This window comes from Pteropus vampyrus, unplaced genomic scaffold (genome assembly GCF_000151845.1).
Source record: "Pteropus vampyrus isolate Shadow unplaced genomic scaffold, Pvam_2.0 Scaffold36, whole genome shotgun sequence".
Taxonomy (NCBI): Eukaryota; Metazoa; Chordata; class Mammalia; order Chiroptera; family Pteropodidae; genus Pteropus; species Pteropus vampyrus.
In genome coordinates, this window is record NW_011888817.1 from 6384636 (window position 1) to 6398726 (window position 14091).

At 43.8% G+C, this 14091-nt stretch overlaps 1 protein-coding gene across 8 annotated transcripts in view; it reads right to left on the reverse strand.

Moving 5' to 3' along the window:
* Positions 1-8960: 8960 nt before the first annotated feature.
* PTAFR (platelet activating factor receptor) overlaps positions 8961-14091 on the reverse strand; it is a 35562-nt gene continuing 30431 nt past the window's right edge. For all 8 annotated transcript variants that reach the window (XM_023529206.1, XM_011357725.2, XM_023529208.1 and 5 more), the window contains one exon: positions 8961-13624. In XM_023529206.1, the coding sequence (XP_023384974.1) occupies positions 12552-13624 (1073 nt within the window). In that variant the 3' untranslated portion in view covers positions 8961-12551. The remainder of the gene's footprint in view (positions 13625-14091) is intronic.

The following is a 14091-nucleotide window of genomic DNA, read 5'->3' on the forward strand; positions in this document are numbered from 1 at the left end:
CTGCTTCCTCAGCTCTCCTCCCTCCCGCAGCTATCTTTTGTTTCAGTCCGAATGTGTCCGCTTTCTTCCTGCGTGAAGCGGGTAATTAAAAGTTGTTGGCAATCATCCCAGGTGAGGCAGTGAGTCTGAAAGACACTTTCTAAGAGTCGCATTAATGCCTGGGGTTTCTCAGAGAAAGGCGGATTCTGTGCCTTCCAGTTGTACAGGTCACTAGTCGAGAAAGGCACATAAACCATAAAGGGCCTGTCTGCGTGATGCCCCTGGGGTGGTGCTTCTCACAAGGGGAGGATGGCTGGGGTGGTGGTATTGGCTGGTGCCCCACCCGGAGGAGGAGCAGGAGGCCCATAGGGGTTACCTGCCTGCGTCTGAGGAGGTGAGGCGGTGCTATTTGGCCTCTGTTGTCCTAGATTATAGAATGGGGGAAGGTCATTGTCCTCCAGTGGAGATTGGAGGACTGAGGGACTGGGCTGTCTTGGAGATTCAGTTGCTGCATGTTTCGGGGGGCCCACAACTAAGACTCACACCCTTAGAGAAAGGGCACACCGGCGGAGCCAAGGAGGGGGTGTCTGAACAAGGTTTAACCATTGATCGATGTAGGGAAACTGATCGAGATGTCCCGGGTCTCCCGTGACAATCTTCCAAACATTCCTCACTAAACTCCTGTCAAAAGAACCCTCCGGAGACTGGTTTACATCAAAAGACAGCCACTCAACTTTACACACTATTTTTAATTTGCCTGGAGAAAACTTTATGCCATAGTCAGCTCCTTCTACAAACCCTTCTTTGAAATGTCTCAGGAGAAAATCCAAGGGTGTCTTCTGTGAACTCAGGCTTCCCTCCATCGCTTGCGCAGAAAACACAAAACAGACACTCAGACAAGAACAATCAGACACTCAGACAAGAACAATTACTGGGGTGTAGGACCTAGATAAGTCCGCCACCTACAACCTAGACAAGACCAGAGACAATAAACAGAATCCTACAACAGGGCACAGGAGGCGGCGTCCCGCGGCCTGGCCATGGTCCAGGAGATATGACTGCGTCCAGTCTCTCCACGGACCCCCACTGACCGGTCAATAGAAACAGGAAGGTATCTTTTATCCAGACACCGAGGCCTCGTAAATTCCAGATTCCCATCGGGACCAGGAACAAAGAGCATGTCCTGAAAGTTTGCGTCCTTGACGATTGTACTGACCCGTCACAGCATTCAAGGGCCCTGGAACGTCTCAGGTTGGCCACCCCTTTGAATCTGTAACAGGGACAGCAACCACTTCGGAGGCCGGTCTGGTCTTAGATCCCAGGGCCACTCCCTGAGATCTTGCTGGGGCCTCCAAATGTTGTAGCTGCCAGCCCCCGAAAGACACACGGACCACCAGAAATCAGTGAGTTATAGGAAACACGCTCTTTATTCAGGCAGCTGGGCCTGCCAGGGGTATGCAGACCCCAAATTAAGCAGCCCCGAAATGTAGAGGTACAAGGTTTTTAAGCCCTAAATCCCATTCCTCATTCTGTCTTAAACACAAAGGTCTATTTTTCTCCTATTCACTACCTGTCAACCCACAGGTCGGTTGTGCAAGCGGAGGTACAGAAGCAGAAAGCTTATTGTTAGAATGTTATGTTCCCATGGGTGATAGCCTATGTTCCCATGGGCGATAGCCTATGTTCCTATGGGCGATAGCCAAGCAGTAATTATCCAGCCAGCACAGTAGGTAGCCTCTAGAAGCTGGAAAAAGCAAAGGAATGGATTCTTCCTTATAACCTTCTGAAGGAACACAACTCTGCCACCACCTTGATTTTAGCCCCATAGACTCATTTCAAACTTCTGATCCCCAGAACTATAAAAGAATAAAATGTGCTGTTTTAAGCCACTATGTTTGTGGTAATTTATTATAGCAGCAATAGGAAATTATACATGCCCCCTCTTCTTTTGACAATAGAACCCCAGTTTTCTTTGGGGAAAGCAGCCCCACTCTAAGCCTATATATTCCAATGAAGCCAACTCAACCTGGGGCTCCCATGGCGGGTTACATGACCTAGCCTAAGCCACTCTCCCCATTCCACCCCCAGCCACATTGATCAATCAGGATTGGGCATAAAATCTCAACCAGCCCAATCATAACAAATTTCTGGATTTATCCTAGGGCTGCTGGAGAAAAAGGCTTTACTCCTCTTTGCTGAATGTGAATGGGGAAGGATGTACCCCTGGGAGTCACTGGCAACCATCTTGCAACCATGGGAGAGAGACTGAGAATGGAGTCAACATGGAATAGCACAGCTGAGAGATGAAAAAAAGGAGTAACCAGATCCTAACACAAAGCTATTATTCATTTTGGTACACACTGGATTGTTGTTGAAATATTTCTGTGGGTAAATAAATGCAACCCAGAACCTCCTGGGAATAAGAGTGATTCTCCCACTGTCTCCCAGACACCCAGCAGGGGACTTTCAGGTCACTCCTCTGACATCAGTTCTGATGGGTGAGTGACAACGCAATACCAGTTGCTAAATTTTTTGAATATTACTCCTGTCCTAATACTATTATTTGAACCTATCAATTCTGGGTCCAAATGTCTAACCCTGGATTATTATTGAGTTCTTTTTGTTATTGTTTAAGCCAGTATACGTCAAGATTTCTGTCACATGATAATCAAAAGAGACTCCACAAACAGGAAAATGTGAAGTCACAGAAGCCAGAAGATGAGAGAGTTCTAAGAAGAAGAGAATGGTCAACAGAGTCAAATGCGGCTGAGAAGTCATGTAAAGCATGTAAAGGTATAAATCGTATAAGCCCATAGCAGGTGCTCAATAAAAGGGAGCTCCCCCCCTCTTATGTCTTTTATTAATATTAACCAATATTAATATAGGTTAGGTTTAGCTATGTAAAACAGAAAACCCAAACTAACAAAGACTTAAATGAGAAAATTATATTTCTCTCTCACATAAAAGTTGTCCGGGAGTAGGTAGTAGAAGGCAGGAATAATGCTCCACCAACATCATGAGCCCAGGCTCTTTGTCTCATTCTGTTTTAGCTTTCATTTTCAAGGTCACGTCAAGGCCAACGATAACTGCTGAAGCACCAAATTCCAGGCAAGAAAAAAGAATAAAGGACAAGTAGAAGTGGCTCACTTAGCCGAGTCAACTCCCTTGAAGTAGCATTTCCAGAACTGGCAGCTCTTTCACTTAAATCTCATTGGCCAGAACTTAGTCACAAGGCTATCCTTAGCTGTAAGTAAATATATATAGTCCTAAGCTGCACGCATTGGTTTAATATGATTTCAAATCCACTTGTTTATGACAAACACACACAAAAAAGGAGAAAACGTCCCTTCCCTTCTATCTAAGTAGGAAGTGTGTCAGGGTGTCATTAATCCTGACCTATTATTGCTGATAAGCAGTCAGCAGCCCAACTGTCAAGGGGCTCTCCTGGGGGCTTATCTACAAGAACATGTGGATAAGCAACAATGGCAAAGGAACATTCAGACTATGAATACTGAGAGTTTGTGAGGACTATTTGAGAGTTTCGGTTTGGGTAAGGAGACTCTTCACTAACCTAAAAGCTCCCCAAAGACCCTTGGGGCATTAGCTCCTGCTGTGATAAAGGCTACTTTCTTATCAGCAGTGTCAAAAAGCCGTAGAGGGGCCCCATGAAGGAAGTCAGTCAGCTTGCTTGCTATGACACCAAGGTCTCCGTTGTCTAGTAACATGCTCTGGCAACAGGGTACTTTTACTAATGCTCTGGCCTCTCGGTTGGTCGCAGTCTCTCTTGAGTGCCTCTTCCTATAAAAAGGTACACTTTATATTAAATTTGGACTTTATCTCTCATCACCTCCCCTTAAATGAGAACAATGGTGTGATTAATCTGTCATTTGTTTGGGGTATGTTATTTCCTTCTTTGGCTTATTAAGAGATATCATCCTGTACGCTATTAGCTTATGAAATGATTATAATTCCCATAGTGAACCTGTACTAAATAAATTGCTGGCAAAGACAGAATCAGTCTCTGAGTATAACTTTGCAGCCTTCCCAAAACAAAACAAAGCAAAACAAAACACACTGTTATTCCAAATAAAATAACGGTTCTTCTATTTTCAAAGAGGGAGAGAATAGATATTAGGCAACCAGCAATATTGCTATAGTTAACTGCTCACATTCCATGGCACATGTGATATGTGATGGCACGTGTGATCGTCCTTCACAGATTACAAAATGATTTCCTCTCTATTACTTCTCCAGAACCTTCTAAACATCTGTGCAGTAGCTGTCATTATCTCCATTTTACAACTGAGGAAACCGAGGCTCATAGGCAACTAAGACCAAACAACTAGTGATGACAGAACTGGCTGATAAACCTAGATCTCACTCCAAGGTCCAAGTTCTTCTCCATTCCCCGTCTTGCCTTACTGAACTAATTTTGGCTGCTGTTGTAGTTAAAATTCTTTTGTTATGAAACATCCACAATGTTAGAAGCCATTATCAGGCCATAAGATAAAAAATAAACAATGAAACAATGAACCGTGGAGAGCAATAATCATCTCTTCCTTTCTAGTTCTCCTTTCCCTCTCCCCAGTACCCAGAGGGTACTAAAAAGTGTGTGTGGAGTTACTTTGAGTCCACTGCTCTATCTGAACGACCCTCAGTCCGGGGCAACATTGGTGCCAACTGGGGAGATGTGGGGGTGGGGGGGCGGTGAATATCAGCAGTTATCTGAGGAGAGACAGGCTCCCTATCATCCAAGAACAACCAAAGCCCCTCTTCAAGTGTCAAATCATCCTCTTCCTGAGACAGGAAAGAGGAAGGAACTGACATTTATTATGTCTATTTTATAAATAAGGAATCTGAGGCTGGGGAGGTGAAGTGATTTGCCCAGGATCACACAGCCAGTGGTGACACAGCCAAGATTCAAAAGATTTGTAGCATTTGCTCATTTCTGTGGCACAAATACTCCCAACACGGCTGATTTAAAACGAACTAACGTGACATTTCCGAAAACAGAGCTGGGAAAAAATGCTCACAATGGACTCGCACACGCAGATCATTGAATAGCAAACACAACACTCTATTGCATTTTTAACACTTGCCTGCCACTTGCTAGAGTGCAAAGGCAGAGTTTTCGTCTTTTTTTCTTTGTCCCCACAGCACATAACAGAGTGCTACCTGTGATGGGCAATCATTAAATGTTGGTGCAATGAGAGGACATCCGTTCTCTTTCACAAGGCCATGCTGCCTCAGACAACCACACATACCGAGAAAATCGTGAGTAAAGAAGTTTATTGATGAAGCTTTTTCACACACAGTAACTCAAGCAGAATTTGTTGAATCAATGGCAGGCAACACCACCTTGAACTTGATGGATCCACTGTGAGAAAGGCTCCTTTGGGAGCCTGATTTTCTCCCTCCTCACCTCACTTCTTCCTACCCCAACCTTCCTCTTTAAAAAGAGTATTTTTGTGTGCAGTAACATAAAATTACCATTTTAACCATTTTTTAAGTGTACAGTTCATCAGCATTAAGTATATTCACATTGTCGTACAACCACTACCACCATCCATCTCTAGAACTTTTTCGTCTTTCTAAATTGAAACTCCATATTCATTAAACAATAATTCATCATTCTCTCTCCCCCAGCTCCTGGCAATCACCATTCTATTTTCTGTCTCTATGAATTTGACTGCTCCGGGCACCTCATATAAGTGGAATCATACAATATTTTTTCCTTTCATGTCTGTCTTATTTTGTTTAGCATAATGTCTTCAAGGTTCATCCATGTTGTAGCATGTATCAGAATTTCCTTCCTTTTTAAGGATGCATAGTATTCCATTGTAGGTATATACTACATTTGTTTATCCATTCATCCCTTGATGGACTTGTGTTACTTCTACCTTTGACCTCTGTAAACCATGGTATTCAAGTCCCTGCTTTCTTGCATTTCAGAAGTGGAATCACTGGGTCATATGGTAACTCTATGTTTAAATTGTGGAGGAATTGCATACTATTTTCTACTGCAGCTACACCACTTTACATTCCCACCAGCAACGCACAAATGTTCCGTTTCTCCACAGTCTTGCCAACTCTTGTCATTTTCTGGTTTTATCTCATTATGATTTTGATTTGCATTTCCCTAATGATTTGTGATATCGAGTATATTTTCATGTGCTTTTAAATCATTTGTCTATCTTCTTTGGAGAAATGTCTATTCAAGTCCTTTGCCCATTTTTTAATCGAGTTTTTTATTGATGAGTTGTAGGAGTTATTTATATGTTCTACATATCAATCCCTTATCAGATATATGACTTGCAAATAATTTCTCCCATTCAGTGGATTGCCTTTTCAGTCTGTTGACAGTGTCCTTTGATGCCCCATCCCTTCTTTTAAGGAACTGATTCATCAGTTCCTTTCAAAGGTCAAAATCCCCTGACCCGTGCATGCGCAATTCTTTTTAAAACACTCTCTGCATGTATTTTAGAGTGACTTAGGAAGTTAAATAAAGAGAAACCCAGATTAGTCACACTCTGTTCCTCTTTTATAGTTTCACATTTCTAAGGAAAATACAGTTACGCAGTATGATTTTTTGGAAAGGGGCAGGGGAAACGGGGTGTGGGCTAGAGTGAAAAGGGAGGCTGCACAGTGAACAACACAATCTATCAGGACAAAACATAACATTTACTAAGCAATTTTAAATCTTCTAAACTATGCTATTATGTCAACAGTAAAACTATTCTCATTTCACAGATGAAGAAACAGAAGCCCAGGGAGGTTGAATAGTCTTCTCAAAATCACAGAGTAGATGGAGCTAGAAACTGAACCCTGGCAACATGGCCCCAGAGGCCACTTTATTGATCACTACATGACATTGCGCAGGCTTTGGAGTCAGAATTATCTGAATTGAAACTCAAATGACTAATAGTACTTGACTGCAAACCCATTAGTAATCTGGGAGAGATTTGAACTAAAAATAGAATTTTACTTCACACCTACTAGCGACCTGAATGTTGGATAATGCCAAGGGTGGGTGGGGAATTGGGGAAATAAACTCTCATGTAACTATGGGTGGGAATGCAGACTGGTGAGGCCATTCCAGAAGTGATTTGGCAGTTCTTCATCCAGGTAAGTATGAGTGTAGCCTCTGACGTAGGAATGTCACCTCTGGGTATACGTCCCAGGAAATTCTTATATCGCTGCATAGGGAAACATCAGGAAGGATCTCCTCACAGCATTATTTATAGAAAAGGGCGTTAAAGACAACCTAAGTGTCCATTGCCAGGGAAATAGGTAAGTAAAATGTAGATGTGTATGGTGGAGGACCAGGTAGCTATTTGCATCAGTGAACCGGATGATATACTTTAACATAGTTAAATTGTAAAAACAATGCTGAATGGGGGGCAGAAATGAGACACGAAATAAGGTCCATAGTCCAATATATATAAATCCTGCTTTTTATGTAAATTTAAAATGAATACACACAGAAAATAACACTACATTTTCCAAGGATACATACGAAGTCAAAGATGTTTATTGAACACTCTAAAACAGTTTTGGGGGCTGAGACTGGACAATGGCGATGAAAGAAAACAGCATGTGTTCAGACAGAAAAGTATACAAGAGAAGTGTCTGGCAAAATGAAGGTAATAGAAGATCTATGCATCTCGGTTCTATCAAGTTATTGCTGTGTGACCTTGGATAAGTCATTTTACCTTTTGGTGTTTATTTTTCTTATATGGAAGATGGAAGATATGGGCCTTCACAACCTGTGTCATGAAGGATGTTGACAGGAAGTCAGTGCAGAATGAAAGTGCAAGGAGCCAGACAGATCCAGAGATTCACTGCATGGCCTTGGGGAATCGCTTCACTCTCTAAGCTTACTTTAAAGGAGGTGGTCAACACAGGCCTTACTGAGAAGGGGACAATTGAGAAAAACCTTGAAAGAGGAGGGGAGGGAGTGAGCCATATGGATATCTGGAGGAAAAAGTAATTCGGGCAGAGGGGAATTCCTCTCACAGTGCCTGGGACAAAATAAGCAGTCAGTAACTGTTGAGTGTTCACCCCTTTCCCTCCTCTTACATAGATGTCAGGATCCAGGTGACCACCTAATGCACCTTCCAGCTTCAGCAACAATGACACTCTGGCTTCTGAAGTTCTTTGAGACAATGTTCACATACACCATCCACATGCAGGACTGTCCTCCCTAACTGATCTTAGGAGCCTCAGCCCAGAAAGAAGTCACTGCTACTGGGGCTTCAGCCTGCGTAGGGAGCACAAGAGCATTCAAACAGGAAGCTAGAAACAGCTGGTGAGGGCTGTCATCAGCTGCTATTCCCCTCAAGAGACTCCTACCCCAGCACACACTCCAGCTAGGACAGTGCCTAGAGAGGCTGGAGTGAGAGTACAGTCACATGCGGGAAGGAGAGAGGGAAAGGGACCCATATTACTAAGGCAGATCTGGGTTTGAATATTATTCTGCCACTTAGTAGCTCTTTTATCTTTCCAAATCGCTTACCCCCTCCAAGCCTCAATGTCCCTGTCTGTAAAATGGGTATGAAACATAAATTTTGTACAGTGGTTGTAAGGACTCAATGAGACAAGATTTGTGAAGTAGCAAATATCTGGGACTCAACAAAATGTAGGCCCTTCTCCTTCTATACCAAGTACCTGGGAGGCAGCCACTGTCATTCAGTCAGCTTGGTCCTTATTTATTTTATTCGTTTCTATGGGGATGGAATCACCTACCTTTCAGGGAGAGTGTGAAGTTTCCATGAGACAACAGATAAAAATTGTGCTTAGCATACTTACTGGACCAAAATAGGTACTTCATAAGTGTTTGTTGGATACCTGGATAGATGAACACATGGATGAATGGATGGGTGGATAGATGAATGACTGGGTAGTGGGAGAATGGTTTCCTGGCAGGATGTCAGGGGAAACATAATTTGTATTATAGAAATACAAGTCTGCACAAAAACCAGTTGTTTTGCAAGAGGGTTTTATTACACCTATTTGTGGCCTTAGCTCTCAAGCACAGATAAACATAGATGAGTAAAAACAGGCGTAAACATGCTCAGTTCTAATCAGCTGTGACTTACACTTTCCACACTCTTGTGTCTAGGACTGACTCACCTTGATGAGGTGAGGGGCCAGGTCTTGCCTGCACTAACATTCTCTAACTGAGATCACTGAAAGTTCCTTGGGGTGAAGGCTGAGATCAGGGGAAAATGCAGAGTGAGGGCTTTTGACTTAAAAGATGGCTTGGAAACCCTAACTGGTAATGTTTCTTCAAAAGAATTACAACTCAGTGTTTCCTATCGACCCTGTCACCACTAAGAGACACAGGTCAGCAGCCAATTCTGTGTTCACTGCAGTTCTATGCCATGTGCTTTCTGCAATCTTTTAACCCCTCTGAGTCTCATGTTCCCCTTAATAAGACAAAGGGATTGGACCCTTGCAGCTCTAAAATGTTCAGATCCTCTGAAAATCCCCACCTCCCTTTAAAATGTGTACATGGAACTTTGGAAGGATATGTATTATATTCCTTCCCTAGCTGTCCCTGAAGAATCAAAATAAGTGCGTGTTTATGTCAATGTGTCTGTTTATGCTACATCGTGGGAAAGCAGTAAGCTTTGGAGACAGACAGATCTCGGTTCCAGGTTTTCTGTGAGAAACTATAGATCACTGATGATTAAGATTCAGTTCCTACCTCAGGATAGGGAAGACAGACCTCGAAATGGATAAACTTCCATAACCACAGTAATTAAGGTAAAAAAGTTGGGCCCTCCCAGACTAACATGTTTCAAGAAGGAAACCAATGACCCTATCTGGAAGACTTCAGGAAGGCTGCATGTAGAAGGTTTTCTGGCTAGGTCAAAGAGAAGAGAAAGCATCTGAGAAGGTCAGAGGTCAGAGGTCACAGAGGGAATGAAGGTGGCTGTATTCAGAGTGATGAGAGGATCAGCAGGGCCATAGCGTGGGCTACAAACTGAAATACTCCTCCCACCCCCATGGTCCCCGGGTGTGAGTAAGACCCTGGCCTGTATGTTGGGGCAACATTCTGGGGGAAGCAAGGGGGTGATCACAAGTCATCATCTCAGAACTGTCCAACTTACTCTTTATTGAGCACTTACTGAATGCAGACCTTGTTCACCTTGTACATATCACAGCAGTGTTTCCTGAAGTGTGATATGCAAGTCCCTGGGGTGTATGAGGTGACTTTAGACAGAACACCAAGAACATTTTTATTTTAATAATTATGTTTTATGTTTATACCTACCTTCTATGTATGGCAGGTGCCATTAGTTTTCATTTACAATTTAGTTACAAAGTATCCTTTTTAAAAAATTTAGGTTTTGAAAAGTGACTTAATTTAAAGAAAAATATTTATTAAGTAAACATATAGCTGGTACAAAGATATTGCAAAAATTGAGGGGTGGGTAGAGGAATGATTGAAATTCGAGAAAAACTGTGGTTTACCATATAAGTATTTATCTCTTTCGGAGCTCTTTTGCTTGCCAGTCATAGATAACTCAAATCAGCTTAAGCAAAGCAAGAGAATGTAGCCTAAAAAGGGACTCTCACAGGCCCCAAAAGACAAAGTGCAGTTGTGCCTCAAGAAGGACTTGGCCTGGAGGAACAAAGACAGCAGGCCCCTGGAAGCCCCCCACCCCCAGGCTCCTGGGGTCTGCCCTGGTCTCTTTGCACATTTCCATCTTCTCTCTGAGCAAAGCTATCTTCTCTAGGATGCGCATGCAGGTGGCCGGCCTCTACTACCGTTCCAATTCCCCTCATATACACACAGACACACGCATGCACACACACACACACAGCTCCAGAGTTTATATATCTTCAGGTGAGTGGCCTGCAGAGCCTGAAATAGCATCCCTGAATCTTGCTACTTTTTCCTGAGACAGAGCACCTGACTGGCCCAACTAGAGCCAGATGCTCACCTCTCATCCATTCAGCTCCCGTAAGAAGATTGAGAGGAAAAAATTCTCAGAAAAAAAGGAGAATCTGGGATGAACAGTCACCCTGACCAAGAGGTATCTGCATCGGCAACTTCATTCACTGCTTATAACAACCCTATGAGGTAGGAAATTCAGCTCGGAGTCCCTCAGCAGAAAGTGACAAAGCCAAGATTTGAACCTAGGTCTATGAGACACGAAAGCTCTAGTACACTACACTATCTACCTGGTCACTATCGGCTAAGTCTAGCCCACAGCTACTATCCTGGGCCCAAGCAGGTTACCGGCTCACTATGAGGCAGTTATCAAAATCATCAATCCAGTGCTTGCTCAGTAGACAGAAGACAAGAATTCCAACTTTATGGGGACACTAGCTGAAAGGCAAGAAGATTTCTTTGAAGGTCCACAGGGCTCTGGAAACAAGAAAAGTCTCCTCCAAGTCTTGGGTCTGGGGCTGCCAGGTTCATACTGCAGGTAACTTAGCTTAGAATGTGAGAGGAGGCTTGTTTGAATATATTTTCTGAAAATCACAAGCAGGTATCTAGAGATCCTTGAGAAGCTGACACTTATCTTCTGCACCCAGACGTCAAAGTGCCTGCTGGCCTTTAAGACCATAATTGCTCCTCCCACCTCCCTTAAGTCAAATTAGGAAGGGGGCTCTAGAAAGAGAGGTAGAGAGGAGAACTGACAGACTCTTTCCACTCTGGGGGCCTCTCCACACACAGGCACTTCCCAGCCTAAGCTCCTCTTCCCATGGAAGGCTCTGGGCACCATGACACCGAGTCTGGCTTTGAGGGGTGTTTGCCCACCACAGTGGGTGGCTGCCTCACAGAAAGTACTTCATCAGGGTTTGTTATTGAGACAGACAGGTGGGTACTACGGTTGTATCTCTCCCACTTCCCTAGAGCTCACCCAGGCCTGAGGTGAGGCCTGTGCAGGTAAACACGTCTGCCTCAGGAAACAAGTCCCTATTCTAGCATTGGATCTATATATGTTTTATTTCCTGTGGTCACCATTCAGGAGAGGTTGTTGGGTGAGTCAGGAGAAGTTTCCACTGAGCTAGTTCCCCTAAGAAGTGTCACAAAGACATTATGCCTGTGAGTAGAGACAAGGTAGCACCATCTTAGCTCAAAAGTCTGCCCCAAAGATACTGCCACTTTGCCAGGGGAGTATCCTTTTTCCAAAACCCCCTTTTCTGTCTTTATAGTAATAAAAAGCGTGATTGCCCAAAACTTTAGGCCATACTCACTTGGGCCTGCTGCCCTGGTAGGGTGAACTGACTGGTTCAGAGTCTGCCCCCAAGGTCTGCCCCTGGCCTTGACTTTCCTCCCAGAGCTATAAGATTCAAACACTCTGGATGAGGTCACCAGTCAAAGTTACTATGGCATGTGCCCAAAGGTGGCTGAAGGGGCTCATTCAAGTTCTAGATTTTCCAGCAGTCTAGCTCTGCCATCGTCCCTGCCTCGGGGAGGTAGCCTCCATACCTAATGAGCCCAGTATCCAGGAAGGAGGTACCCAGGCCACAGCAGATACCCCTCTTCCCCGCAAGTCAGTCGTGATGTCCATGAAGGAGAAACCTCTGGGCTTAGCCTCAACAATCAGAGACTAATTTTTTAAGGAATTGACAGGGTTGTTGTTCAGTGGCAAAACTACTTCGGTGCCAGTCTCCGTGGTGGCTAGGGGGCATTTCCGGCTGCTGCGCATGCTGTGGAACTTCTCTGTGAGGTGCTTGCGGAACTTCTTGGTCAGGAAACAGTAGATGATGGGGTCTAAGACACAGTTGGTGCTAAGGAGGCAGAGGGTGACCTGATGAGCATCGTTAATAGCCTGGTGGAAGTTGCTGTCCTGGAAGCCCAGCTCAGCCAGGGTCCAGGGTAGCTGCACAATGTGGTGAGGCACAAAACATATGATGAACACAGCTAAGACTGTGCAGACCATCCACAGCGCCCGGCGCTTGACTTCTGCGTTGTGCTGCAGCTGTGTGGGTTGCATGAGCAGCGTGCGGATGATGATAAGGTTGCAGAAGAGGATGATGAAGAAGACAAGGAAGAAGCCAGACACAAGGAAGATGTGGATGATGAGGACCGGCATGCTGCCCTTCTCATAATGCTCAAAGCAGCGAGTGATGTTGCCTGAACCAGTCTTATTGGGTTCTACGTTGGTAGAATCTAGGACAAAGAAGTAGGATGCAGCAGCCACAATGGCCACCCAGATGACCAGGGACAAAGAGATGCCACGCTTACGGGTAGTGGCCTGAGCGGTCTTGATGGGTCGTGTCACTGCCTGGAAGCGGTTATAAGTGATGACGGCCAGGAAGGCCACGGAACAGTAGGTGTTGATGAAGAAGAAGCAGCCAGCCAGATTGCACAGGAATTTAGGGAGAATCCAGTCGCCCTGGTGGTAGTAGTAGATGATCCACAGGGGTAGAGTGATCAAAAAGAGCAGGTCGGCCATGGTGAGGTTCACCATGAATATCTTTATCTCATTCAGTTTCTTGGAAGGGTACAAGTGGACAAAGACCCACAGCACATAGCTATTGGCAACGACCCCCAGCACAAAGATAATACTGTAAATAATTGGGAAGAGGGTGTATCGGAATTCAGAGTCCACACGGGAGGAATCATTTGTCTCCATTACTCTGGGCTGGAAGAGGCAGCTGGTCAGTGTCCTGTCTGAGCCTGAAAGACCACATAGGAATTCTGGTTAACGAAAGGCCAACAAGGGACTATCTCATTTCATCACTTCCAAGACTCCCATTTTGCACATTTTAAAACTTTAAAATCAATGGTATTTTCCAATTACGTGGCATTTTGTTCTTTCTACATAAAATAAAGGTATATTTTTTGAATAAATGGCATCTGAGAGTCAATAAAATTAATGGCAGTTCAGTTTCTTTTCACTTGTTCTATTTTAAAATATACCTTTTTATTATTTGGCTTATTTTGACTTAAAGCTTTAGATAATCTATTTCTGGTGATAAAACATATAATATAAATTTTTAATATTCTGACAAGATATGAATATTTTTCTTTTGATGAAATTTCAAATAAAAATTGTGATGGTAAAATGTTCTATATTAAAAAACATTAATGTGCTCATAAGAAATCTAGAAAATACAGAAAAGTATAATACGAGGGTCACCCAG